The sequence below is a fragment of the Eptesicus fuscus genome, chromosome 7 (assembly GCF_027574615.1).
Source record: "Eptesicus fuscus isolate TK198812 chromosome 7, DD_ASM_mEF_20220401, whole genome shotgun sequence".
In the NCBI taxonomy this organism is placed as follows: Eukaryota; Metazoa; Chordata; class Mammalia; order Chiroptera; family Vespertilionidae; genus Eptesicus; species Eptesicus fuscus.
This window is the reverse complement of record NC_072479.1, coordinates 16,307,409-16,334,192: the sequence shown is the minus strand read 5'-3', so window position 1 is coordinate 16,334,192 and position 26,784 is coordinate 16,307,409. Positions and strand designations below refer to the sequence as shown.

At 52.6% G+C, this 26,784-nt stretch overlaps 2 protein-coding genes across 9 annotated transcripts in view; one reads left to right on the top strand and one right to left on the bottom strand.

Annotated features, from left to right (window-relative positions):
• Positions 1-18,394, top strand: part of B4GALNT3 (beta-1,4-N-acetyl-galactosaminyltransferase 3) — a 92,974-nt gene extending 74,580 nt beyond the window's left edge. Inside the window, exons 4-20 of the mRNA XM_008153385.3 lie at positions 708-803; positions 1,300-1,390; positions 1,765-1,865; positions 2,437-2,504; positions 3,587-3,665; positions 3,785-3,851; positions 5,679-5,822; positions 6,596-6,705; positions 7,833-7,933; positions 8,210-8,271; positions 9,160-9,937; positions 11,690-12,009; positions 12,714-12,867; positions 13,095-13,167; positions 13,535-13,688; positions 14,304-14,430; positions 16,264-18,394. Of these exons, the coding sequence (XP_008151607.2) occupies positions 708-803; positions 1,300-1,390; positions 1,765-1,865; positions 2,437-2,504; positions 3,587-3,665; positions 3,785-3,851; positions 5,679-5,822; positions 6,596-6,705; positions 7,833-7,933; positions 8,210-8,271; positions 9,160-9,937; positions 11,690-12,009; positions 12,714-12,867; positions 13,095-13,167; positions 13,535-13,688; positions 14,304-14,430; positions 16,264-16,372 (2,634 nt within the window). The 3' untranslated portion in view covers positions 16,373-18,394. The remainder of the gene's footprint in view (positions 1-707; positions 804-1,299; positions 1,391-1,764; positions 1,866-2,436; positions 2,505-3,586; positions 3,666-3,784; positions 3,852-5,678; positions 5,823-6,595; positions 6,706-7,832; positions 7,934-8,209; positions 8,272-9,159; positions 9,938-11,689; positions 12,010-12,713; positions 12,868-13,094; positions 13,168-13,534; positions 13,689-14,303; positions 14,431-16,263) is intronic.
• An 851-nt stretch (positions 18,395-19,245) lies between these two features.
• The window catches only part of NINJ2 (ninjurin 2), an 82,179-nt gene continuing 74,640 nt past the window's right edge, over positions 19,246-26,784 (bottom strand). For 5 of the 8 annotated variants that reach the window (XM_008153337.3, XM_054718770.1, XM_054718765.1 and 2 more), the window contains exons 2-4: positions 20,813-21,044; positions 20,116-20,300; positions 19,246-19,619 (exon numbers count right to left, since the gene is read on the bottom strand). In XM_008153337.3, the coding sequence (XP_008151559.2) occupies positions 20,134-20,300; positions 20,813-21,044 (399 nt within the window). In that variant the 3' untranslated portion in view covers positions 19,246-19,619; positions 20,116-20,133. The other 3 variants (XM_054718768.1, XM_054718766.1, XM_028128073.2) reach the window with 3 other exon arrangements.

The window sequence follows — 26,784 nt, the reverse complement described above, 5'->3', positions numbered from 1 at the left end:
GAGAACACGTCCTCTGCTCCCGTCTTCCCAGGAGCCTTCCCAGGACAGCCTGGGAGACCGGGCACCGGGTTCAATATTCAGGGGAGGCCTGGGCGGAGTGAGGCTTTGAGCTCCTGAGAGCGGTGGGAGGCCTGGTCTGCGGATGAGTCCCCAGAAACCTCCCGCAGCACTTTCCCAGCTGCTTCCCCACAAGGGGAGCCCCAAGCGTGGAGACCACTGGGCAGATAAGATTTCACCCGCAGACAGCTGTGGAGCTTTCCTCTCGCTGGGCATTAGGGGAAGGGGAGAGGAGGGAGCAAGTCTTCGGCTGAAACCCCAGCTTGGCACTTCCTTCCAGTTCCCTCTGTCATTTCTGCCATTCTGTTGTGGCTGTTACTCCCCCGCGCCTGGGGAATGCAAACCAGCCCCCTTCCTGTGTGGAAAGAGCTGGGAGTGTATGTGTGAGTGTGTGTGTCTGTACACATGTACATTTGCACACATGCATGACAAGAAAAACAGACCCAAGCCTCAGGGCCAGGCCGTGAGGATGAAGTTCCTGAAAGAAGCCAAGGGTACTAAGGATGGGAATGGGACTAAAGTGGACCATGACCTTCAACAGTGAGAGGAACACTCGTGCTGGGGCTGCGGTGGCCCGTGCCTCTTCAAGTCATGGGCCGCAGCGGCAGGTTTGGGTGTGCTCACTCTCACCTGCTTCTCCGCCTGTACAGTTCCGGGGCCGCGCCAACCTGCATGTGTTTGAAGACTGGTGTGGCAGCTCCATCCAGCAGCTCAGGAGAAACCTCCACTTCCCTCTGTACCCCCATGTGAGTGCTGTGGGCCCCCCTCTCCTTTCTATCTCCACAACATCTCCTCTTCCTCTGCCTACTTCTGTCTCTTATTCCCCCCTCACCCCCCCATCTTCTGTCTTCCTCATCTTTCTTTCTTTTTTTTTCTGGTTCGCTTTCTTTCCTTTATCTTGTGGGCCCTTCTTTCCTCTCTGCACAGTATCTGCCTTGTTCCCGTCCTAGAGATTCCTTCGATGTCTCTGTCATCCTCGCCATCATTTCGGCTTTAGACTCTCATTTTGGCTCATAATCTAGTTTGCCCAGGGCCACCGCATACAGTTGTGCTGGTGGTGTCCCCTGCAAGGTCACTTGGACAAAGCGGCCCAGTGGGAGTGGAAATCTTGCCCTATTCCATACCAAGCCATGCCCTGGCCCGTCCTGTCTCCCTCCCTCCTGGTCTTCCCACCAGGCCTGACTGGACCAGTCTCCTCTTCCCTCTTCTGGGTAACAGTTTCCCTCCCCTTTCTTGGCGTAGATCCGCACAACTCTGAGGAAGCTGGCCGTGTCTCCCAAATGGACCAACTATGGCCTCCGCATCTTTGGCTACCTGCACCCCTTCACCGATGGTGAGGCCAGCCCCAGCGTCCCACCTTCTACTTCCTGCTCCGGAGTTCTTTAGGGAGTCCAGAGAACATAAGCCTGTGGCTGCGAAATAAGTCTGCCCTGGGACCCAGTTAGTACATCTTTGAGGAGAAACTGAGGCCAGGTGCGGTCTCATCCAGTCCACCCCCACCCGCAGGCTGTTTTCACTCCTTGACTTGCAGAGTCTGGAACTAGCTCACCTCTCTGTCTAGTCGTCCCACCTACACAGTGTCTCCCAGGATGGAGAAACCCACTCTACACCAAGCCCCCAAGAGAATTTAATTACTACACGTCACACAGGCCTTCAGCCCTGACACTGATGTTCTTGCTCTCACCTGGACTCTCCCCCACTGCCTAGGGCCAATCCAGTTTGCCATTGCTGCAGACGACAATGCGGAATTCTGGCTGAGCCAGGACGACCAGGTTTCAGGTCTTCAGCTACTGGCCAGTGTGGGCAAGGTAGGGTCAGCTCAGCCCATCTCCCTTGGGTCCAGGTGCCAGGCATTGAAGGGGCCCCAGCCTCCATCAGTAGACTCATTACCACTAGTGTGATTGCCAGGGAAAAAGGTGGGAACAAGAAGCATCCTCTCACCCCATCCCATTTTACCCCGTGATAAACGGGGGTGTGGGGAGGAGGGAGTCAGTCTGAGGCTGGGAAAAGACCCTAGGAAGATTAATCTTTGGGCTGGGCCTGGGCCACATACATCTTTTGGTTCAAGACTCCTTAGCTCAGTGCTAAGGACTCACCCCAGGGGATGGAGTGCTGCGGCCCTCTGGGAAGGGTGGAGGTGCTTCTTGCAAGGGTCACTTGGTTACTCCCTTAACTCCCTTCTGTTTTCTCTCCCATCATCACTCATCACTTCCTGTTCACTCTGTTCTCTCTCTCTCTCTCTCTCTCTCTCTCTCTCTCTCTCTCTCTCTCTCTCAACTTTTCTCCTCCTCGTTCCTTCCTTTTTCTTCACTCACCACCTCTCATCCTTCATATTTTCTCCTTTCCTCCTTCTTTTACTCTCTCTCCTCACACTTGTAGACTGGAAAGGAGTGGACTGCTCCTGGAGAGTTTGGGAAATTTCGGAGTCAAATTTCCAAGCCAGTGAGGTGAGTGTGGAGTGTCAGGACATGCACAAGAGTGCCAGAGAAACCCCAGCCTCCCCCAAGTGCTGAGGCCAAATCCAAGTCATGGAGCCCAGCCATCCTTCAGCCTGCCCCCTCCACTCTCCAGCCGTCCTTATTCACAGGGCTCAGTGTTCTGGGCACCCATGCATTTTGGTAAATGAAGTCTTTGATTTAGAAACCATCTGGCTCATCATCCCTCATTTAACAGATGAACAAACTGAGGCCCAGAGGGGGCTATGACTTAATGAAGGTCTCCCAGCTATTTGGTGACACTCAGGACTGGAAAACAAAAATAGGTCTCCCTTCTCCCGTCCTTGCCTTTCACATGTTCTCTGTACCCGAAGATGTCCACAGCTATGCAGCCCGAGCATCTGCCACTCCGCCTGTGCAATGTAAAGGTCCTAGTCGCAGTGGCTCCTTGCTAGACTGGGGGGAAACAGGCCCTTCCTCGCTGATAGTGGCGGGAGTCCCTTTAACATGCTGGCAGGGGGACTTAGCCCAATGTCAGAGCACCACCTGGTGGCTGGGACACACACAAGCAAGAACATGCATTGGCTTGATGGTAATAACGACAGTCCAGCTTGCAAAGAGCACTGCTCTGTGCCAGCCTCTGTGGTGCAATTCAGCATAACAGCTAACGACCTGGGCTCTGAAACAAGGCTGCCGGTCCAAATCCCACTCCACCGCATTACCTTGGCCGGGGCTTTGGAAAACTGCCCAAGATTTCTGTGCCTCAGTGTTCTCATCTACGAGAGGGATTAAGCGACTTAATATATACAAAGCTCTTAGAACAGTGCCTAGCCCACAGTAACATCTCTATAAGGGTTAATTATTATATATTTTTTATTCTCCCTATTGTCCTGTGAAGTAAGTACTATTATCATTGCCATCTTCCAGAAGAGAAAACTAAGGTTACACTGTTTGGAAGTGGTGGAGTGGGGACTCTAACCCAGGTGGTTAAATGACGAGGGAGTTTGTGGGTGGGCGCAGTGGAAGAGTGGGGCAGAGGGATGACCACAGGGGCTGGAGACAGCCTGCCCTTGCTCTGCTCTCTCCTCCGGCAGCCTGGCAGCCTCCCGCAGGTACTACTTTGAGGTGCTACACAAGCAGAATGACGAGGGCACCGACCATGTGGAAGTCGCAGTGAGTGTTCCTGCCTCTCCTAGCTCAGCTCTTAGCCACTCCTCCTCCCTCGTCCCTTGGACCCTTTCCGAAATCTAGCATCCGCCAACCTCCCGCATCCATCTTCTCTCCTCTTCTAGTGGCGACGGAATGACCCTGGAGCCAAGTTCACCATCATTGACTCCCCTTCCCTGTCCCTCTTCACAAGTGAGTAGGCTCTGCCCCCAGCCTGAGATGGAGGCCAGGGGTGCCCCACGGGAGGCTCAGCCCACCTGGGGAACTGAGTCAGGGATGGGGTGTGGAGGCTAAAGCTCAAGGTGCTTGGAAGGAACGTGGGTGTGAAGGGATAGGAACAGAACCTAAGCTCAGAGGTCCTTAACCTACCCAGAGGTCAGGGACCCTTTTGAGAACCTGATGGAAGCTCTGAGCCTTCGTGCACCCACAAACAATATTTTGTGTATAATTTCAAGGGGATCCAGAGACCACGAGGCTCACTCCACATGAAAAACCTGAGTGAAGCTAATCACCTATGTCACAGATGAGGCAACCATGGTTCTTTCCAAGCCATGGCAGAGCAGAGGAAACTGTTCTCGCTGCTTTAAAATTCTCAGTAAATGAACTCTTCCATCGTACTCTTCATTGCTTATGATTTTCTTAGCAAGACTCTCATCTGGAGTCCCACTGGGAAATTGCCACCTGGCAGGTGGGGCTGTGTGGGCCCTGGGTGTAGGAAGAGCAGACAGGGCTCGAACCCTAAAGGAGAAAGGAAGGCAGGTGCCGGGAGGGGACTAGGAGGAGGGGGAGGCGTGCGTGTGAGAAAGGGGCAGGATGGAGAGAAAAGGGAAGGTCTTGGTTCCCTGGAGAGGGTGGCACTGTGAAATGGTGAGTGGAAGGAGATTGCTGGTGACCAAAGCAAGAGGCCACAAAATCAAAGCAGAGGGACAGGTTGTGAGTTGTTGCTGGGTTGCTGCGAGAGGAAGAGGAGAGAATTGGAATCCATAGGTTCTATGTGAATCAAGAAGAAAGAGACCCTAGCAAAGTTTAGGTAAGAAACTAGTAAGATGGACCAGATGTAATTAGCCTTGGGTGTAGGAGAGCTCTAGTTGGGGCTGAAGACAAATGAACCCAAGGGGCAGAGAACAGAGACAGGCAACCAGCCCTCAGATGAGGAGCAGGGCTGCTGGGAACGCTAGGGGGCACCCTGCTCATGGTAGGGATCTGTTGGAGCGGCAGTATAGCCTGCAGGCCGAGATTAGACTTCCTAGGTTCAAACTGCCCCTTATCAGTTGTGTGATCTTAGGCAAATGACTTAAGAGTCTCTTTGCCACAGTTCCTTTTCTGTAAAGTAGGAATAATAATAATAATACATGTCATGTGGTATTATGAAGATTAAATGGGTTATTTGGTTTGTTTTTTAATATATTTTTATTGATTTCAGAGGAAGGGAGAGGGAGAGAGAGAGAGAGAAACATGAATGATGAGAGAGAATCATTGATCAGCTGCCTCCTGCATGCCCCATACTGGGGATCAAGCCCGCAACCCAGGCATGTGCCCCAACCCGGAATCAAACTGTGACCTCCTGGTTCATAGGTTGACGCTCAACCACTGAGCCACGCAGGCTGGGCTAAATGGGTTATTTGTAAGATGCTTAGAACATGCCTGGCTTATTATTTAGAAAGTACTGTATATGTGTTTGTTCAACAAATTAAACATACTTATAAAATGACAAATTCCCAGCAGATAGCAGTAAAACATTTTGAGGAAGATGTGTTCTTTTCCAATTCACACACAAATTGTGGTGTGTGCTAGTCATGGGGCCAGTGGAGGGAGTCAAAGGGAGATAAAGAGCTGAAACCACACGTTATGGGGGGCAGGGCTAGAGGGAAGAGGGTCGAGCACATCCTGTACTGCCTCGGGTGTACAGGAGCCTTGACTGAGCCTCTTCCCGGCCCCTCAAAGAGACAGGGCCTGGGTTCCGGGCAGGGTTTGCTCCAGGGCTCACAGCTGCCCTCTTTTCTTTCCTCCCTGGCCCAGATGAGACGTTCCTAAGGATGGATGAGGTGGGCCACATCCCACAGACAGCAGCCAGCCATGCAGGCTCCCCAGACTCTCTTCCCACCGATGAGCAGCCCCCCGCTGACATGCTTCGGCCTGACCCCCGGGACACCCTCTATCGAGGTGAGGCCTCGGCTGCATACTTGTCACCCAGTCTGGGGACGGTGTATGGCCAGGTCCATGGTGTGGGTGGAGACTCAGGAGACCTGTCAGTTCTACCAGTGTCCCCAAACCCAGAAGACTGTAGTGTAAAATATAACATGCACACAGAAAAGTACAAAAACATACATGTACAGCTTTACATGACACAAATCATTATAGAGCGAAACATTTGTGTAACTACTGCCCAGGACCAGAAAGAGAACTCGAACCCAGAAGTTTTCTGGGTGTTCCTCTGCCATCACAAACCCCGTAGTTTCTTACTGGATTCCGGCTCTTGTTACCCAGGGAGAGAAATATGTTCCCACTAAGGTGTCAGAGTCTTAAACTCTTGGGAGGGTGTACATTTTAAAAGATGACGAAGTCGTGTCCTGCATCCCCCTGCTTCTCAAAGGAAGTTTGGTTATTGCACTGCACTTGGGAGTCTCTAAACCTTTATTGAGGCCAGCCCTGTACAGCGATCCCAGCGCGATACTGTGCCTTGAACTAGGGAGTCTGAGTCCTCTGCCGCCAAGGTGCTGCGTGAATGCCCCTGCCCCAGAGGAGTGGTGCCAGCCCTGGTCTGGCATCCTCAGCCAATGGCCATGGACTCTGACCACAGCTGCCTCCAGTGAATACAAAGGTGCTGCTCAGGGCAGAGGACTTCAGCCCTCAGCCGGGAGCCTTTGTGGCTCTAAGCCAGCCCCTGTCTCAGGCTCCCACTCCCCATCCTCATCTCTGTCCCTTACTGTCCTCAGTGCCTCTGATCTCCAAGTCTCATCTCCGCCACGTCCTGCCTGATTGTCCCTACAAACCCAGCTACCTGGTGGATGGGCTCCCCCTGCAGCGCTACCAGGGCCTCCGGTTTGTAAGTCTGGGGCCGGGACAGTGGGGGGCAGGAGTGAGAGAGGGCTTGCTGCCTATGGCTGAGATGGGGGGGGTTGCTGAAGCTGACTTCCGTCTCCTTCCCACGTCGCATACCAGCAGACAGGATGGCCTCCCAGGTCCCTGGGCTGGGAGAACTAGCATTCCAGGTTGCTTCTGGCCCAGGTGGACTGCCCTGCAAAGCCTGGGAGTGGAGTTCTGCCTTAGGGAACCCCATACACCAGTTCTGCCGCAGTGATGATGTGAGGTGGGCTGGCATGAGGCTTCTTACACTCTCTTCTCCATGGGCTACACAACCCTGTCCTGCCTGGGTCAGTCATACCAGCCAGTCGGCCAGCAGTACCTGTTAAACTCATAGATAAGGCACTGGAGAAATGAGCTATGGAGGGGAACGAGAGAGAATTTCCAGGCTGTATGGGAACTGGAGAGGCAGAAGAACAGAGAGAGTGCTGGAGGCAGCAGAGAATGACCAGGATTCAGAGGATGGCTGGGCTGGCACTGATTGCCTTGAGCTGTTTAAGGGGGGCAAAAAACAGTGAAGTAAATAACAAAAGGGGTTGTTCCAGGGCGGTGGGAGGTTGCAGGTAAAGGTGTAGAGGTTGCAGGAGAGGATAAGATGGCAGGAGGAGGAGGGAGGGTCTGCAGCTGAAAGAATGAGCTGGGTTGGGAGATGAGGGACGTGTGCACTGGAGAACTAGCTAGTAGGCGTTACGTTAGGTCTAGAGAGGAGGCATAGAGTGGAGTGGGCCCTGGCCAGTGCGGCTCAGTTGGTTGGAGTGTTGTCCCATACATCAAAGGGTTGCATATTCGATCCGTGGTCGGGCATGTACTGAAGACAACCAGTTGATGTTTTCTCTCACATTGATCTCTCTCTCTCTAAAATCAATAAGCATATCCTCAGGTGAGGATTTAAAAAGAGAGAGAGTGGAGTGGAATCCTGGTCTGCATGAGCAGATGTTGCATTCAGAGCTCAGAGCAGCCCTTCTCTCCCCACCAGGGCAGGTTCCTAGGAGAGGAGGGGTGGGGGGGAGGGCAGGCTCAACTCTGGTTGGCTGATTTCTTACCAAGATCCCACCTTCTTTCTTCTGCTGCTTCTTTCTCTACCTCCAGGTTCATCTGTCCTTTGTTTACCCCAATGATTATACCCGCCTGAGCCACATGGAAACCTATAACAAATGCTTCTACCAAGAAAGCACATTCTACCAGGACAGGTGAGCAACACTGAACGAGGCAAGAAGATGGCGCTCTGCAGGAGCCAGGGGAGCTGCCTGGACCAGAGGGACTCAATTGCCCTTCCAGCCCAAGGAGCCTTGGCCCTTCCTAGGCACTTCCCATACTCACAGACCCCGCCCCACACATGCTCACCCAGCCTCCCTCCTCTGCTCTGGTCCAGGACATGACTTCAGTCTGCTGCTGGGACTTCCAGCAGAGCCTCATGCTCTGCCTGCAGGGCACCGGTGCAGCCTGCTTTTCCCTTCCTCCTGCAGGTTCAGCTTCCAGGAGTACATCAAGATTGACCAGCCTGAGAAGCAGGGGCCGGAGCAGCCAGGTACAGAGTGAGAGCTGGGGCTTCCAGGTCAGGCTGGGAGGGGTGACCATGGTCTATTTCTAAGAGAAGTTCAGACTATGCTAGCCCTGCACCTGAGGAACTTCAAATTCAAACCAGTCCAGCCAACATGGCTCAGTGGTTGAGCATTGACTTATGAACCAGGAGTTCACGGTTCAATTCCCAGTCAGGGCACATGCCCGGCTTGTGGGCTTCATCCCCAGTGGGGGCGTGTGGGAGGCAGCTGATCAATGATTCTCTTTCATCATTGATGTTTCTATTTCTCCCCCTTTCCCTTCCTCTCTGAAATCAATTAAAAAAAATTTTTTTTTTTAATCCAAACCACATGGCCACTCCTCCCACACACAAGGGCATAGAGCAGTACTCCCAGGTTTTCTATCTCAAGGCACATGTTCTACAAGAACATGACTGTTGGTGCCAGCAGGCGGGTCAGCTGGAGGTTCCGAGCCCTGGAGATGACTTGGGTTGCCCCAGGGTGTGCTGTCCCTAGCGCGTCATTTAAGAAGTTCTACAGAGAAGCAGTGTCTTCCTGTGGCCTTTCTTCTTGAGGCACTAGGGCCTGGCTAGGATCCTAGTTTGTTTGTTGGGATCCTCCATGTGCCAGGCACCTGCTAGGCACTTTGTGTACTTTATATCACTCTGTCTTCACAAAAACCCTGTGGAAGATGGATCATTAGTCCCTTTATGCAAATGGAGAAACTGGGGTTACTGATGGTGAGTGACTTGCCCCAGGTCACACAGTAAGAGGCAGAGCCAGATGCCATCCCTGTCTGAAACCTCTTGCAGTATCACACATAATCACCAGGTATTTGTATGTCTTGGGAAAAGCTTGCAAACTCTGACGTGAGGAATGGTTGTTATTAATGACAGGTTTTGAGGAAGGCCTTCTAGAAGAGTCCCAGTATGGAGAGGCAGCGGAGGAGACCCCTGCTCCCACTGAGCCAGAGGGAAAACAAGTGCCTACCTCTACCCCTGGGCAGGATGTCACTGACTACCACCTCCGAAGCCTGCGGAAACTCCTGGCCCGGCCCCGGGAGGGGCTGCCTGCCCCCTTTTCCAAGCAGAACTCTATAACGCCCTTCCCAGTGAAGACCAGCAATATCCCAGGCCAGCAAGCAGAGAAGAGGGAGAGAAAACGCAGACCTGAGCCCAGCCAAAATCCACCTCATTCTGACACGTGGCCTGGGCACCTGGTGGGGAACCCACCTCAAGTCAAAAGGCCCAGGCCCACTGGTGACAGCCCCAGGAAGACTCTAGGGCAGTCCCAGTGGCTTAATCAAGTCGAGTCATACATTGCAGAGCAGAGGAGGGGTGACAGGATGGAGCCTCTGGCCCCGAGGAGGGGTTGGCCTGGGGAGGAGAAGGTGGTGGCAGCTGCAGGCCAGGACGGGCAGGTGGAGGGAGAGGAGGAGGGTGAAGAAGAGGAAGAGGAAGAGGATGTGAGTGAGGTGTTTGAATACGTGCCCATGTTTGACCCAGTGGTAAACTGGGACCAGACCTTCAGTGCACAGAACCTTGACTTCCAAGCCCTGCGGACTGACTGGATTGATCTGAGCTGTAACACGTCTGGCAACCTGCTGCTTCCAGAGCAGGAGGCTCTCGAGATCACACGGATCTTCATAAAGAAGCTCAACCAGAGGAGCCGGGGGTAAGGTAAAGGGCTCTCCTGGGGCCGGGGCTGAGGCATGCTGGCCCAGGGGGCAGGGACCTGGGGGCTGTAGTGGGTTCCCTTGTTGCAGACTCCTGGGAAGGACAAGTGCCTGGAGCCCCCGCCCCTGGAGGTGACCTGGATCAGTCAGGTCTTCGTCCCACCATCAAGCAAGGTTCTGAAATGCCTTGGTTCCCAGTCTAAAAGCACTGGGAAGACCTGGCAAATGTGGTCCCCTCTCTCAGGGAAGGAGCCAGTAAAAAGACAGATCAGGCAAAACAGAGGCTAAAAGAGACTAATAGGAACAAACCCCAGATGTGGGCTAGAAGGGCTAGGGCAGAAGACATGGCTGAGTGCTTTGTTGTTTCATTCGTTTAACCAATCAACATTTTTTCAATTAAGGTAAAATTCCCATACCATTTAAGAGTATACGATTCAGTGGGTTTTAAGTATATTCATACATTGTGTGACCATCACCATTTTCTGATTCCAGAACATTTCTATCACTTTAAAAAAATGTTTTTATTGATTTTAAAGAGAGAGGAAGGGAGAGGGATAGAGAGATAGAAACATTGATGAAAGAGAAACATCCATCCGCTGCCTCCTGCACACCCCCTACTGGGGGGTAAGCCTGCAATCCTGGCATGTGCCCTGATTGGGAATTGAACTGGTAACCTCTTGGGCCGCTGCTTAACCACTGAGCCACACCAGCTGGGCCATTTCTATCACTTTTTAAAGGAACCCTGTTGCTAATAGTGGTTAATTCCCATTCCTCCCTCCTCCCAGTCTCTACTTTCTATCACTATAGATTTACCTATTCTAGACATTTTACATAAATGCAGTTATATAATATGTGGCCTTTTGTGTCTGTCTTCTTACACTTAGCAAAATGCTTTCGAGGCTCATCCATGTACCAAGTATTGCCTATTTCCATCCTTTATATTGCTGTATAATATTCCTTTGTATGAATATACCAAATAATGTGTATCCATTCATCACTTAATTGACATTTAGGTGGTTTCCACTTTTTGGCTTTTATGAATACCAGCCTACTCAGAACATTCGTGTACTAAGTTTTTGTGTGATCATGTTTTCAGTTCTCTTGGGTATACACCTAGGAGTAGAATTGCTGAGTCATATGGTAACTCTATGTTTAATATTTTGGGGACCTGCCAATCTCTTTTCCAAATCAGCTGCACCATTTTACATTCCCAGCAGCAGTGTATGAAGGTTCCCATTTCTCTACATCCTTGCCAACACTTGTTATTTTCTTTTTTTAAATAACCATCCTAATGGGTGTGAAATGGTATCACATTGTGGTTTTGATTTACATTTCCCTAGTGACTAATGATGTTGAGCCAACCAGTGACCATTTGCCTAATTATGTATTATGTACTGTTGTTTGAACAGAGTATTTTATTAATTAGAGTCAACTTCTGAAGGAAACTCATTCACCTTATATACAATCTCAGAGCTATAAAAGAGTTTAGAGATCATCACAACTCAATAGGTGCATTTTTAAAGATGAAGGCACGAAACACACACAAAACAACCAAAAACAAATAAAAAATAAAAGTGGAGGCAGGGATTACTAGAGAGGTTAAAAGCATCTTGCATAAGCAACTTAGCCAATGGCAAAGCAAGGACAAATACCAGAGTTGTTTGACAATTGGCCTTGCAGGCTTCTACCACAGCACGCTGCCCCACAGTGGGGGAAAGAATTACTCAAGCCCCCCACCCTTTTTGCCATAGGAGATACCAGCTGCGGCGCATTGTGAATGTGGAGAAGCGGCAAGACCAGCTACGTGGGGGTCGCTACCTCCTGGAGCTTGAGCTGCTGGAGCAAGGCCAGCGCCTGGTGCGGCTCTCTGAGTACGTGTCTGCGCGAGGCTGGCAGGGCATCGATCCAGCTGGTGGGGAAGAGGCCGAGGCCCGGAACCTGCAGGGCCTGGTGTGGGGCCCACACAACCGCCAGAGACGTGTCTTGAATGTCCGGGCCCCAGAGCCCAAGCTGTGCTGGCCCCAGGGCTTCTCCTGGAATCACCGAGCAGTGGTCCACCTCATCGTGCCTGGTGAGCCTCCAGCCGAGCCTGGGCACTGTCAGCGGAGCAGGGACACCAATAGTAATCATGAGCACCAGGTCTCTGCTCACTGACTCCATCTCACGGGAGCTTGTGGAAATGGCCACTTTACAGTCGCGGAACTGAGGCTCACAAGAGAAAAGTTACTAGTCTAAGTGTACATGTCTAGAAAGCTCGAGCTGAGAGTACATACTGACTTGAGGCCATCACTCTTTCTATGGTACCGGTTTCAAGGTTGGGTGTGATAATCAACTGGGGTTGTACTGGGGTTTACAGCTGATCTGGGGAGAGAGGAAAGAGAGGGTACCTAATAGAATGGGTTAGCTGATCATGAGAAAGGGGACTATATAACAGATAGGAGTATAACAGTGGGGTAGGTCAGGAAATAAGGATGATAAATAAGACAGACAGATTACAGGTTTTAAGTGTTAGAGCATGAGGGATTACTGTGAGAGACTGATGGCAAGTCCCTGCCGAAGGCCTTCTTAGAGGCCCTGCCGGGGAGGCTGTGCCGGGTGGAGAGGCCCCTCCATAGTGAGCTCGCCTCTGTGTCTGTACGGCATTGCTCCTGGTTTCCCATAGCTGCATCGCCCTGAGCAGAGGTCTGATGAGACTCTGTCATGCAGGGCCCAGGAGGGGCATGCCTTCTTTGTGTTACCTCTGCTTCTTTCTCTCTGCCTGCCCCGCTTGGGTAGTGAAGAACCAGGCGCGCTGGGTGCAGCAGTTCATCAGAGACATGGAAAAGCTGTTCCAGGTCACCGGCGACTCACACTTCAACATCATCATCACTGACTATAGCAGTGAGGACATGGATGTCGAGATGGCCCTGAAAAGGTCCAAGCTGCGGAGGTGAGGAGGTTTCCTGGCTGGAGTGCAGCCTGAACCCTCTTCCTAAAGTCAGCACTGCTGGGCCCGGGGCAGAGCCACAGGTCTCATCCAGCTTTGCTGACCCCAGTCTCTGCCATAATCCCATTCCAGGAGCACATCGTCTCTCCTCTGTGCCTGCGAGCTTCCTTCAGGGGACTGCCACGGCCTAGTCCTGATGCTCAGCCCCTCTCTTCTCTCTTCCCCTGCAGCTACCAGTACATGAAACTAAGTGGAAACTTCGAGCGCTCAGCTGGACTTCAGGCTGGCATAGACCTGGTGAAGGTAAATGCACTGGGGAAATGAGATTAAGGGTTGGTTAAGAGGTAGAGAGACATTTGGGATGTGTAAGGTGGTCAGTTCCTCTGGGAGGAAGGAATGAGGGCACGGGGCCCTCTCTGTTGTGCTGCCAGGGTGGAGCATTTTTCCAGAGTCCTTGAGTCCGTAAAGCGTGGGGGAGGAGTCAGAATTTACTCTCTGATTGTAAGAACTGTGCTCTGATGCCCAGTACCGTGAAAATCTGCCCAATCGTTTGTTTAGTGGAGGTTTGTCAATCATGCAAATGGGAAGAGCCAGAGGATCGTCCTAGAGAGTGGCTTGGCCTGGTAGCCCTGGTCAGAGGGTCTGCTGACCCTCCCACATCTGTCCCCAGGACCCGCACAGCATCATCTTCCTCTGTGATCTCCACATCCACTTCCCAGCTGGCATCATTGATACCATCCGGAAGCACTGTGTGGAGGGCAAGATGGCCTTCGCCCCCATGGTGATGAGGCTTCATTGCGGGGCCACTCCCCAGTGGCCTGAGGGTGAGCCCTGCCCTGGTCTAGGGAGGGTAGGAAAGACCTCCTGGCCTTGGTTTTTAACCCCAGAGCTGGAAACAGTCCTAACACAGCAGCAGCACCCTCCCCACCTGCCCTCCTGCTGCTCTGCTCACCAGTCCAGAGATGTGCCCCAGGGCTGTGCTGCCAGCCACAGCAGCAGCAGCAATGATGAGCATGGCCCTCCCCATCTTCCCCTTTACTCATTCATCACATGTTTATCACACATTTACTACATGCCGGACTCTGCCGTGTGAGGATACAAAGGTGGAAAGACAGGCCCCGGCCTCTGGAAAGGGAAATGGCCGAGGAAACCGACACGCGCTACTGTTAGTAGCTACTGTTGTAAGACCCTATTTTAGGACTGTCACCAGACCTCGGTCACTCCCTGGTAGGACTGCTGCTTTCACTGGACCCTGCACCTTAGCTCAGGGGGCTTCCCCCAAAAAACAGTCAAGGGATTGCCCAGATAAGGCAGTTTTCAGCCGCAGGCACGCCATTGTCTGTCTTGCAGAAGAGGCTCTAGGGATGCCACCTGGAGGCCTTTACTGCTTCCTCCTGGCCCCTGGCTCACCTCACCTGGAGCTTCTTGTCTGTCCGTAGGCTACTGGGAAGTGAATGGATTTGGACTGCTTGGCATCTACAAGTCAGACCTGGACAGGATCGGAGGCATGAACACCAAGGAGTTCCGAGACCGCTGGGGTGGGGAAGACTGGGAGCTGCTGGACAGGTGACTGGGAAAGAGGGGCATCTGAGGGCTCTGCTCTGGGGAGAGAGTGGGGCAAGACCATCCTAGACCCAGCCACCTAGGCTGCAGGTTCCTCACAAGCAGGCGAAGGCATCAGACTTGGAGGAAGTTCTAACACTTACTGGGCTCCAGTTACTTCTCTTGCGGAGACTCAGTTTCTCTGGCTATTAAAGGGGAGGATGCTGCCTTTGTCTCTGTCACAGGGCTGGCATGGAAAGTGCTTGATAAGCTGTCATGAGGTAAGCAAAAACTGACCTGGGCAAATGTAAATGATAATGACCTGAGCAGCAAGCACGTCGCAGTAGGAGCACGTGGCTGCATCTCCAGGTCGGCGCTCCTCCCCCCCACAGCTGCCTGGGGAGGAGGATGAAGTTGTAGGATGGATAAGAGAGACAGGCCAAAGGGTCAGGAAAGACTTCTGAGCCAGCAAAAGAGGTCGTGTGGACCATTAAAGGTCAACAAGCTATCCATAAGGTCTGGATCCCTGGAAGTCTGGGGAGAAGGGAGTTTCAGGGAGGAGGAAACAGTCATGGGTATGAAAAACCTCAGAGAAGGACACGGCCAGGAGCTTGCTGGGGCGGGACCCCAGGTCACAGGGGTTTCAGAACTTGTGGGTGGTGAGGAAGTGGAGGCTGTGTTAGGATGAGATTCCACTTTCAGGAAATTTGCTTCCAACAGAAGGGGAGGGAAAGAGGATGATACTTGGAGAGTTGAGCTTAAGGGGTGGGGGCAAAGGAGAGAGGGGGTGAAAATCCAAGAAAGAAAGGGTGTCATTGTAGGAACAGTGTCCAGGGGATGGGGACAGGGCAAGGTCAGGGGCACTGGGCAGTGGGACCTTGACAAGGAAGAGATACACAGCTTCCTGAGGGCAAAATGCAGCCACCAGTTAGTGGGCGTCTGTCTGTACTGGTAGGTGATTCACATCCATTTCTTCCTTCAGTCTTCCCCAAACCTCTGTGAGGTAGGTGTAATTATCTCCATTTTTCCAGATGAGAAAACTGAGTCTTAATAACTTGCCCCAAATCTTGCAACTAGTTAGTGTCAGAGGCATAAACGCTGGGTGTGCTTGTGCCTTTTCCCTAGAGGGAAGAAGGAAAGGAAGATAACAATACTAAGAGAGTGTAAAGTGCAAAGGAGGAAGGTTGAGGGAGCTTCTATGAGATAGCCCCGGTCTCATAAAGCCAGATCCAAGTAGATCCCAAAGTGGACAGAAGCCTGGGCTGGTGGCCACCTCCACCTGTTGTCTTCCTGCGCGGCCGGGAAGATGCAGACCCGGTTCAGTTCTCAACCCGCCTTCCTCTACGGAAGCCCAAGGAGAAAGAAACTGCTTCAGATTCCAGTAACTTGTGCTCATGCCCAAAGTACAGGTCTCTCTGTGAGAGGGACTCCCCGTGGGCTGTGCATGTAGGAAAAGGACAGGGGAGGGCTAGGATGAGGTCTGCTCCGGCCTCTGCCTCCGTCAAACACGATGATGTGTCCCCTGCTGGCTGAGTGCCAGGCACTGGGCGCTCGGTGTGTGCCAGGCACTGTGCTGAGCACCTCCACCTACCATCTCTTGTCTTTACCACCACCCTCGAGTGCCTGTATCATTCTCCTCTTTCTAGATGAGTAAACCGAGGCTCTGAGAGATGATGTGACTTACATGGTGTGGAGCTGGGATTCAAACTCAGGCTGCCTGGCTCCAAAGCCCACACTGCACCACACCCCGCTCCTGCCCATGGGGGGCGAACAGGAAGGCAGGGACGGGGCTGTTGTAGATGTGGAGCCTGGTTGCCTCCTGTGCTCTGTGGCTCATCCTGCCCCTCTCCCACTCAGGATCCTCCAAGCAGGCCTGGAAGTGGACCGTCTCTCCCTCAGGAACTTCTTCCATCACTTCCATTCCAAGCGAGGCATGTGGAACCGCCGCCAGATGAAGATGCCGTAATCGCAAGGGGCGGCCCACTGGACCGACCACTTCCTGCCCCTTGACTCGCGGCTGCTCCCCAGCACCCTGTGGACTGCTGGGGGAAGTGAGGTGGGGAGCAGAAGCCATGGCTGGGCCCCCGAGGCCTCAGCATAACACCCCCACTCCACTGGGAGCTGTCCCCTTGCAGACAGCTATTGAGGCCCCTCTCTCCACCTCTGGGCCTGCAGACGGAAGACGGAAGACTTTGTGAAGGGCAGCTTGAGGGGCTGCTCGCTCACAGTCACAGAGGCTGTGCAGTTAGGTCAGGGAGGGGAAGACCTGCTTGAGTGACACCATCCTAAATCCTTGAGGTGCGTGTCAGCATCCACCCTGCGCTCCTCACAGGAGCAGCGACCAGGAACTGGAAGCTCTTCTATTGGACATATTTTATTGGGGTTTCATTTTTTTTTTTTTTTATCAGAAAAACAAACCTTAACTGTCTAAGACCCAGCATTGACTACAAGAGGGGGATGGAGTGGTGCCTTTAGGAAGAGTCCCCATTTGCATACCTCAGACCCACTCCAGTGTAGGGTAGCGCTGTGTCCCTCGGTCGTGATTGGCAGCTGATTTATAACCAGAGGAGCTGGCCCCACGAGGAGCACTTCCTCTGCTCTACCCCAGGCCGTGCCTTACAGAGACACGCACATCTCTCCCAGGTGGCCACCGAACTGCTGGCCACCAATTAGGGCATTAACCTTACCCTCCGGGCAGCGCTCACTTCAGGCCCGTCAGAAGCACAGAACTGGCATCCTCTTCCTGGTGCCACAGGGGTTGGGAGATGAGTGGTGGGCGGTGGGCTCATCCTGGTGTTGGGCATGTAGGCCAAGCAGGACAGGCAAGGTGGAGGAGGCAGAGGGGAAAGAGGATGTGGATGTACTAAGCAAACCATGACGTAGATGAGAGGAGGGGCCGGAGTCAACAGGAAGGGATGAAAGGGAAGTGGAAGGCTTTGAGTCCTCACAGCCCAGCTCCCCAGCCTTGCCGTCCTGCAGCGAGAGCCCCGGCCGTGGCCTTGAGGGGAAGAAGAGGAAGGGGTGTGGGTGGAAGGGAACCATAAAATGGACCAGGGTAGGAGGCAGCAGGGTGGCAGGTTTGAGGAGGTGAGGATGTGGTTCTGAGTTCTCTTCCCCAAGTGGAAGGGAGTAGGGCCGGGAGGAACTGAAAAGTGAAGCAAGTTCAGGGAAAACAGCCCTCGGCCTTTATAGGCGAGGCCACCCTTTCTGTCACCCGATGACCACGCACTTACCTTGCACTAATGATCCCCAGGTGCCTTTGTGGTGGGGATTTCTCTGCTGCTGCTGCCTCGGCCACTGCTGCTGAATTCACCGCTGGTGCATCGGACACTGGACCCTGAGCCCTCTGGCAGTCTGGGCGGCCAGCACAAGGCTCCCTGCTGTGAGCAAGGGCTGATGGCGGTGTGGCAGGCCCAGGCAGCTGGCCCAAGCCCCCTGCTGTGACAGTCAGTCCCAGGCACAGCATTTGGAGGGTCTACTTAGTTTATGCCCCTGTATTCACCAAGAGCATAAACTTGGTATAGGGGAGACTGGAGCCTGTTGAGAACCCTCAGGCTTGAAGAAAATCCTTGCCTCCATCTTAAGAAATCAGGAAGCACAGGGCTTTTCAGTGACTCGGTGGCTTTTGGATGCCCATACCTGCCCTTGGGCTATGGCTCTTTAGGGTCCCTGCTCCAGCTCACTGCCTCTGGGCAAGCTCTGTAGGGAGTAGGCAGAGCTACAGGTGACCAGCTGTGGTGCTGGGTTTCTTTCTGGGGCCACGCTCATCATTGGGCATTCACTGGGAGGCCTGAGCCAGCCCAAACAGCCCTCCTGCTTCTCTTCTGGTAACAGGGCCAGCCCGGCCTCCCCTGCCCTGCCCACCACCCCCTGTGCTCCTGGCCAGTGCCTTGTGTTTGATGTTTGTTACCTCCACACCATCTGCCTTAAGGGGGAGGACCTGGCAAGGGCTCCTACTCTGTAGGGAAATGTCTAGGGTGGGGGAGGGACTGGGATGGTGGGGGGAACGCATTAAATACTGCATCTTCTTAGAAAACAGAATGGCTCTTGCATTTTCCTGTTGCCCATCCTGGTGGGAGAGGGTTGGGCTGAGGGCCCCATGGTTCGTGTCTCTGTCCTTCGGCTGTCAGGCCTCTGAAGGACGCGCCAAGGACCCTTTCACGCCACTCTCCACCCATTACCATTAGTTTGATGCCTGCTGTGGCAGACGGCCTTCTCTGTGCTTGGTTTACTCCTGGAGGGGACAACTTTGGTCCTGTGTGAGGAGCTCACAGTCTGACAGACCAGGCATTTCTGTTTGGCAGGTTAATGGAGCTTCGTGGTTTCAGAGGAGCGAGGCTGGTGAACACCCCAGGTGAATAAGGCTAGAAAGAGGGCCAGAATGGTTTTGGTGAATAGTGGGGAGGAGCTGAGGTGTGGCTTACTTTAAAATAGCAGGCAATTTAAAAATATTTTCTGCTTGAGCTGGGGATGTCCTGTTGACGCTTTGCAGGTGCAGACTGACCTCCCTAGTTATATTTGGCGTAGGCATAAATCAAAGTTTATATTTCTCCAACACATGCCTAAGACAAGGTGCTAACATGACAGCTAGAACGGGTTTAAAGAAGGTTTTGAAAGGAGTGTGCATCCATGCGTCAATCTAGAACGGACTAATCGGCCATTGCTTAGCATGTGGGGCCTGGAAAGTTGACTCCGAGCACAATCCAGAGGAGAGGGAGTGATTTAAAAGCCTTTTCTCATTCCAGGCTTGGAGTTTAATCCTTTGAGCCCTTTCCAGGACACAGATGGAGATGGCAGCTCAGATGCAGCTAAAAGCATAAAGGTAGACTTCAGTGGATTTGCAGAAACTTTTATAGATAGAAATCATCCCATTTTACCTGGGAAAATAGGCCTGGGAATGGATGGGAGAGAGGGAAGCAATGGAGTAAGTCAGAACCAGAGTCCTTAAGCTGGTGGCCTCAGCCTTGGGGCGACATGCCTCAGGTGCAGGTGCCACCAGGAGGAGAGGCTGGCACTGCCCCACGCTGAGCTCAGGCCTGTGGACCAAGACGAAATTCACTCGGACCAGCAAACTATCCCATCTTCATTCAGGTGCTGTGGTAGGAAGCAGGCATCTACATCGCTCTTTCAGGAGCTCCCAGGGGCTGTGGAAAGTGCTCATCAGCCTGGCAGGTCAGGGAGGAAAGAGGCGGAAGCAACTCCGGACCCAGTACCTGTGGGGAAGCCGAGAAGAGGCGGTGAGGCAGAGTGCCCTCGATTCCCCTGCAGCCTTCACAGGTGCAGATGCTGACTCAGTAGAGCAGGAGTGGGCCTGAGAGGCTACATTTCCAGCAAGCTTCCGGTGCTTTTGCTGCTGTTGGTTCATGGACCACAGTTTGAGTAGCAAGGACTGCTGGACAATGCCAAGGGGGAAATCCCCCTTCTCCATCTTGCCTCTTGCCGGCGGGGCAGAGCCAACCACTCCCCGCATTGCCTCCCGCCCATCTCAGGCGATGGAAAAACCCGAGCCTAAACTAGAGGAGAAGAATCATTAACAGCTCTGGGGGCCTTTCTGAGTCCCCATCCAACTCTTCTCCAGGATTCCCTCCTTGTCACAGATCTACCTTCTCCTTTTGCGTGGCAAGGATTTCTCTTACCCTAAACCCCCAGAGGTGAGAAAAGGGCTGCCTGGGGAGCCATTGGGCCTGAGGACCTCCCAGCTCCCCTCACCTGGGTTCCAAGCTGAATTCAGAGAGGATTCCTCGAGGTCCTGGCAGCCAGGAACCCTGTCTTATGTGCCCCGAAAGCTGTAATGAAGATATTGATGACAACAGTGATGAAGACCAAGATGGTGGCAGCATTGTTGAGCTGGTTTAATTGCCACTGCTTTTCTACCTCATTCAGGTTCAGCCGTGCTGTGGAGAAGTGGAGAGTGAGAGGTAAAAGTCAGGGTAGGGGCTACAGTCTGAAGCTTCCCTCGCAAAACCCACTAGAGTTCAGAGAAAGTCTGGCAGCTCCGTGTGGCAGAAGTCAAGGGAGGTGGTGTCATTGCACTGGACACCTCTTCCCTCACTGACCAGTGTGGGCATCCGTGTGGTGCTTCATAGAATCGGGGTTGGGGAACTTACGCTGAACCTTCTGAGTGGGGTGCATGCTCACACAGGTGATACGGGACTCTGCGACAAGTTAGGGAGGGCGTCGTTCACAGTATTGTGGGGTGGCCACTGTATGGAACACCAAGAGATAGGGCGGGGTGCCTCTCACCACTCTGTAGGTGTCACTTGGGCATTTGTAGGTGCAGAGGGCTTACACCAGGTTCGTGTATGGCTGAGAAGTAGGCATCTACAAAGCAGGGGGGTACAGGGAGACACTTGGGGCTCATCTTCCCACTAGGGGGCACCGGGGCCAACTCCAGGCCTGGGCTCACCAATGACCACGAGGAGGATTCCGATGACGACCTGCAGGAGCAGAGAGATGCTGATGAGAGTGATGAGGGTAGCGTAGTATTGAGAGGATGGCCCCTGCTCCAGCACCGTTTTCAGCCGCATGGCATTGGACATGAAGAGAGCCACGTCCAGCATGCTCTCTGCCACGCTCTTCTTGGTGGCATAATGGTTCAGGTTGATGGGCTGGCTCCTCCTGGGGTTGGGGTTCCCAGGCTGTAAGGGAGAAAGCACAGGCTTATCTGGGAGGCTCTAGAAGGGAAAGAAGAGAGAGTTATTAAAACTCTCTCCTAACCAGGTGAGGGCAGGTAACACCCTCCTGAGTTTTATGGCCTGAAAGACATCATGTTATGTTAGGTTGTAATTTACCATATTTTCCGGCGTATAAGACGACTTTTTAACCCAGGAAAATCTTCTATACGCCCAGTTGTCTTATACGCCGGAAAATATAGAGTCGCCCTTCCATCACACCTTCACACATTCATCTGAACGAAGCCAGGAGGAGTCTCAGCTGCTCCTCAAATGTACCTTACTCATTTTATGCTGTTTTACCTGGGCCAGGCCTGGCCTAGGGCCTCTCTGTTTTCCTCTGAGAGCAACGCCTCTCAGAAGACAATAGCAGGAGGCTTGGGTGCAATAGGAAAGGCACCTCTTCTCCCAGGGTGCTGTGGCCCCAAGGCGGGGTGCACAGCTTAGCAAAAGGATCCTGAGCTGAGTTCCGATCCCACTCAGCCCTTGGCACTGGGCCACAGCTGTGCTCAGGCACTCTCGCTGGCTGTCAAACACAGGCCCAAATCAAAACACGTCTATACGTGTGCATGCATGTATGCTAAAATCTCTTTATTTTTTAATGTTCTGGCTAGGATTCATTGACATATAATTTACATTTGATTTGATTTTGAAATATAAAATAAAGCTCTTGTCCTCAAGAAGTCACGAACGCCAAAAGATGGAGTTACAATGCAGGCATATGGGGTGGACGTCTGGGCTGAGCCAGGAAATCCAGACTGGGTGCTGTAGGCACTCTGCCGTCACTCAGGAGAACTTGGGGGCATGCTAGGAGATTTATTTAGGAAGGGGGGTGCTTGGGATGATTGGCCCAGTAGGGCCCAGAAGCGGGAGACCTGGTGAAAGGTATGGTATTGATTTAGGGTCAGGGTGACAAGGAACTGAACCCGAGTGGTGGTGAGGAGAGAAAGGAAGGACTGAGAGATGGTACAGCCTGGGGCAGGGAGCTACCTCAGCAGGTGACCGCAGCAGGATCGCTGTGGAGTGGGTGGGTGGGTGGATGGATGGAGTGGGTATCCAAGGGTTCTGGATGCTTCTGGATGCTGGGCTTGTTCGGTTAGTGCCAGGGGTGCCAAGGCCAATAGCCCACAATAACACCACGGCTAAAACCTGTGGTCCTAGCCCATTTGGCAATGGTTCATTCTGGGTTCAAAGGACATATTAAGTGAGAGTCTGGGGAGCAGCCCAGCTCTCTCCACAATTCAAAGTGCTTCTGCCCAAGAGCCGGCCTCCCCCCTTGGCTATGCCCACTACTCCCCTGTCCCAGCATTCAGTTTGCCCAGTGGCTACAAGCTTTGCACTTTTTCCTTTTTCCGAACCCAGCTCTCGGTTCAGGATCTGATAAACTCTGAAATTACTGTGAAAGCTTCAAGGGAGAAAACCCCTTCTCTGAAGTGTTGTCTATTAAAGTGGAAAAACCTTAAATTCAAATAGTGTGTGAGGGGGTGGGTACCTGGGGACACAGAGATGTCCCCAAGCCTCAACAAAAAATATTGCCATTTGTAAGTTTTATGAGAACATCTAGGCTTTTGTTATTAAGTTGATCTTAGTGCCTCATCCTTTCCGCTCTAATTTAGGGCCTGCTTTTATTTTTATTTGTGCCAGTTCAGGATTGCTGCAGCTATGGTGGTGGGAGGCTCTGCAGGGTGCCCCCCCCCTCCCCCGCCAAGCTCCTGAAGGCACCAGTTCTCCACAGTGTCCACATGGTGTCGCGCTGCCTCCAAAGAAGTGACTTGGGCACCCAGGCTGCCCTGGTGGCGGTGGTGTTTCTCCTCCCGAGGACTCCACTGACAGCCAGGCTCCTGTGAAACCTAGACTTCCCGGAGGCCCAAGACAGGGAGCCTGGTTCACAAGTCTGGATAGGCCAACCTAAAGCCCATCAAACGGGTGTCCAATGAGTTCAAGGATAAACCAGTACTGCGACGGGGCCAGGACTGGGTGGGGAGCCAGCACTACCTGCCTTGGGACTGTGAGACCCTGGAAAAAGTTGCTTTGAAAGGGAGGGAAACAGTTTTCTTAATCCTTCTTGGTCAGTTTAGGTGCAGTCCTGCGCTGAGGCAGAGGGCTTACTGAAATGACCTGCGGGTCCTCTTTTATAGCCTGAGAATTCGATTGGATGAACCCCCAAATCCCACAAGGTGCCACCCTTTTTACCCACTTCCCAGAAATTAGGAGCAACCCAACAAGGATTCGGGAGAGGACGGTAAGGATGGCAGGCCCGGTGATGGGCAGGGTGGGGTCCCCTCTCCTGCTTCTAGGAGCTGGCCCTTTAAGGCTTAGGCCCAGGCAGCCTGGAACAAAGGCCCGGGAATGTGGGCTGGGCCAGCTAGTGGAGCCACCCAGTCTGAGTCATTGGTATTTCACGGGACTAGGAATCGCTGCCTCGCCTGCTCCCTCCCCTGGCCCCTGCCCTCTCCCAGGGCTGAGGGGCAGCTCTGGAGGTGCCCAAGGCCGCCTGAAGCAGCCTGCAGGGCCGATCTGACAGAGCTTGCTGGGACCTCCCCTCCCCTCAAACCCACTTGCTCTGCCCTAGCTCCCGGCCCCTTTCTTCTGGTTCCTCAGAGCAGGGGCTGGAGGGACAAGGACTTCTTTCTGGCTTCTGGGCCCAGATCTGCCTCTGGGCTTGGCCCTTTGGGCCCCAGATTCCACATCTATAAAACAGGAGGAAAAACCCCATCTCTGGAGGGGTGGAGGCTATAGAAAAACCGATGAGACTTTGATCTTCCTCAAAAGGAAAGACAGAACTGCAAGCTCTTCTCATTTTTTTCCAGCCTGAGATCTATCTCTCAGTGCGTCTTATTCCATTCCACTGCACCCAACCCTTGTAGTGGAGGACAGCAGGTGGCCACACCAGAGTCCCTATTCCAGAAAGCAAGCTCTTCAAATCCTGCCAACCAATGAATGACACCTGAACACCGAGGGGGGATTTTGGTTGATATGAACTTGGAGCTGAGGCAGGTGTGGGGAGGTGGGAGTAGATCCAGAGCTCCTTTCTGGAGCACACGGAGGTTCTGGGCAACAAGAGGCCTTGGGTTTGGTGAGGGGGGTAGGGTGATGCAAGGGGGTTGGGGACACGACAGACACCCTCCGCCCGGTTCCCAGTCTGCCTTACTCCCCAGCACCACCTTTTCCCTCCCTCTGGTTCCAGCTCAGACTTCCCTGGGTAACAGCTCTCCTGCCAAGTCCCAGCTCCCCGGGTTGGTGTGGATTCCAGCTCTTGAAGTCATGGATTGCTCCACTGCTCATTCTTTATCTCTTAATCCTTGATGGCCTATATTAGTTTTGTTTCTTTACAAAACTTGTTGGCTAGGAGAGGAATGCCTCTTTTGACAGAAAAGTAAACAAATTTTTCATTGTTTATTGACATTATGGGGACCACAAGCTCCAAGATATCATTCTGCATTTCTTGGAAACAAGATTTCAAAGGGGTAACTGTCCCACCAGAAGGCCGTGGGAACCACTGCTCAGAGTGTTTAGGACCTGGAGCCTGTGGCCGCAGTGAGTGGGTGCCCAGTGGGAAAGGAGCTGCCAGGAGGTGGGAGTTTGTGGCAGCCAGGAGAGTACCACGGAAGGCACTCTGGGCCCAGGTTCAAACCCGGGTTCTGCTACAGAGTAGATGCATGAGCAAGCCTGGTCCCATCACTGGGCTCCTTATCTGTGAGACAGCGTTGGGGGGAGGGGCGGGGGGGCAGGGCGGGGTAAGTCATTTCTTGGGTCATTCTAACAAAGAGTGACTTAGGGGTGGGGAAGCCCCTCCTCCGAGTGGAGAATTATCAGGGCCTGAGAGTATTTCCCTGAAAGAGGCAAAGGTCAGACAGCTGTAGAGCCAGAGGGGCAGATCCAGTGAGTCACTTTGCGCCAGGGCATTGGTGACCCACTAATGTGTCATTCTTGTCAGCCCCAAGAAAAGCCACATGGCAGTCTCCCTGTGTTTAAATTCAAACTCAAGGCTATGAACAAAATAAGCTCGGGGTAGTGGCCTCTTGACCCTTCTGTTGGTCTCAGAATGACTGACAATCCAGAAAAGCCAGGTCTCACCTGAAAAAGAGATGGTGATGAGCCAGAGCTTTGGCTGGCTGGTTTTCCATAAAGGGAGGGTAGGTCCCAGCCCAGGAAGAGTATTGGTTTGGGTAACCTATTCTGCCAATTTGTTTTTAATTAGGTGCCCGAGATCACTAATCCTCTGTCAGAATTAAGTTTGAAAGGGTACCTGGGTCTGTCATACTGTGCACCCACACAGTAGGCTCATAGTACACTGGGAATGATAGTAGTTCCCACTTACGGAGTACATACCTTGTGCCTGGTATAAGTTTAAACACGGGACATGAGCCATTGAATCTAGTCCTCACATCAGCCCTGTGAAGTCGGTGTGGGCTCATGATAATAATAGTTGTAAAAGCAGAGGCTCAGAGAGCCTAAGTAACTTGCCCAAGTTCACACAGCACAGTTTTTACCTCAGTTCTCTGTGTGCCAGAGCCTGTAATTTTAACCCCTACTCTGTTACCTCCCAGAAGTTGAAGACATACTCCCTGGCTCCAAGGAGTTTAGGATCTAAAGATAAAAATGTAAACATCAACCCTGACCAGTGTGCTCAGTGGTTAGAGCACAGGCCAGCGAACCAAAGGGTCTGGGGTTTGATTCTAGGTCAGGGGCACGTGCCTGAGTTGCGGGTTCATTCCCCTGTCCAGTCAGGGGCACGGGAGGCAACCAACCGATGTATTTCCCTCTCATTGATGTTTCTCTCTCTCTCCGTCCCTCCCTCCCTTCCACTCTATCTACAAAAGCAATGGAGGAACGTCCTTGGGTGAGGATTAACAAAAAAATAAAGTGAAATAAAAATCTAAAGATGAAAGAAGACAATTAAATAGGCCCATACAGGTACATATATACACTTGCTAAGAGGAAGTATAGCACCTCTGCCTGGGTGGGGCTTGCATTAGGTTTTCCCGAATTTGCAGTGGGGTTGTGTTCTTGAGCCCCGGCACCTCTGTGGCAGAAAGGGCACCGTACCCAGAGTCAACGGCCTAGGTTCAAACTGGTAGGAGGCAACCTGGGAGAACAGAGTTGAGACAAGAAAGACTTTTACCGTATCTTTTGAATTCTGAACCATGTGAATGTTTGAACTACCTAAAAAATATAAATTTAAAACAAGAAATGTGCACTCCCAAAAGGCCCATGGTTAAAATAAAGCAGAAGCTATAACTTCATCTTACCCAGGCCTTACCTTCTCTACCTGTGAACTGGGAATAGTATCTGCTCTGTTTAGCACAAAGCACTGTTAAAGAGATCAATGAGATAATGTGGGTGAAAGTATTTAAACAAATATGAAAGAAAAATCTCTCCCACTTGGGATTATACTCCCACCTGTGGGCCTAGGGGCATTTTAAATAACAGGTTCTGATTCAGGGCTTGTCCCAGCCCAAATTTCGAAGGCACCTTTTGTCTTCTCAGCAACCCCCGTGGTCTTTGAAATGTCTCTTCTCTACTCCATTAGGCACCCTCTCTTCTATCTCGGCGAGTCTCCACTGGAAGCTGCACCAGGCTTATGTCTCAGAGAGGAACTTCTCAGACAAGCTCACCCACCCTGGGTCTCCACGCTCTCTGCCGTGACTGGGCATTGCAGATGCTCCCAACGGCCTCCACCCACCTCTGTAGCTTGGATCCTGCT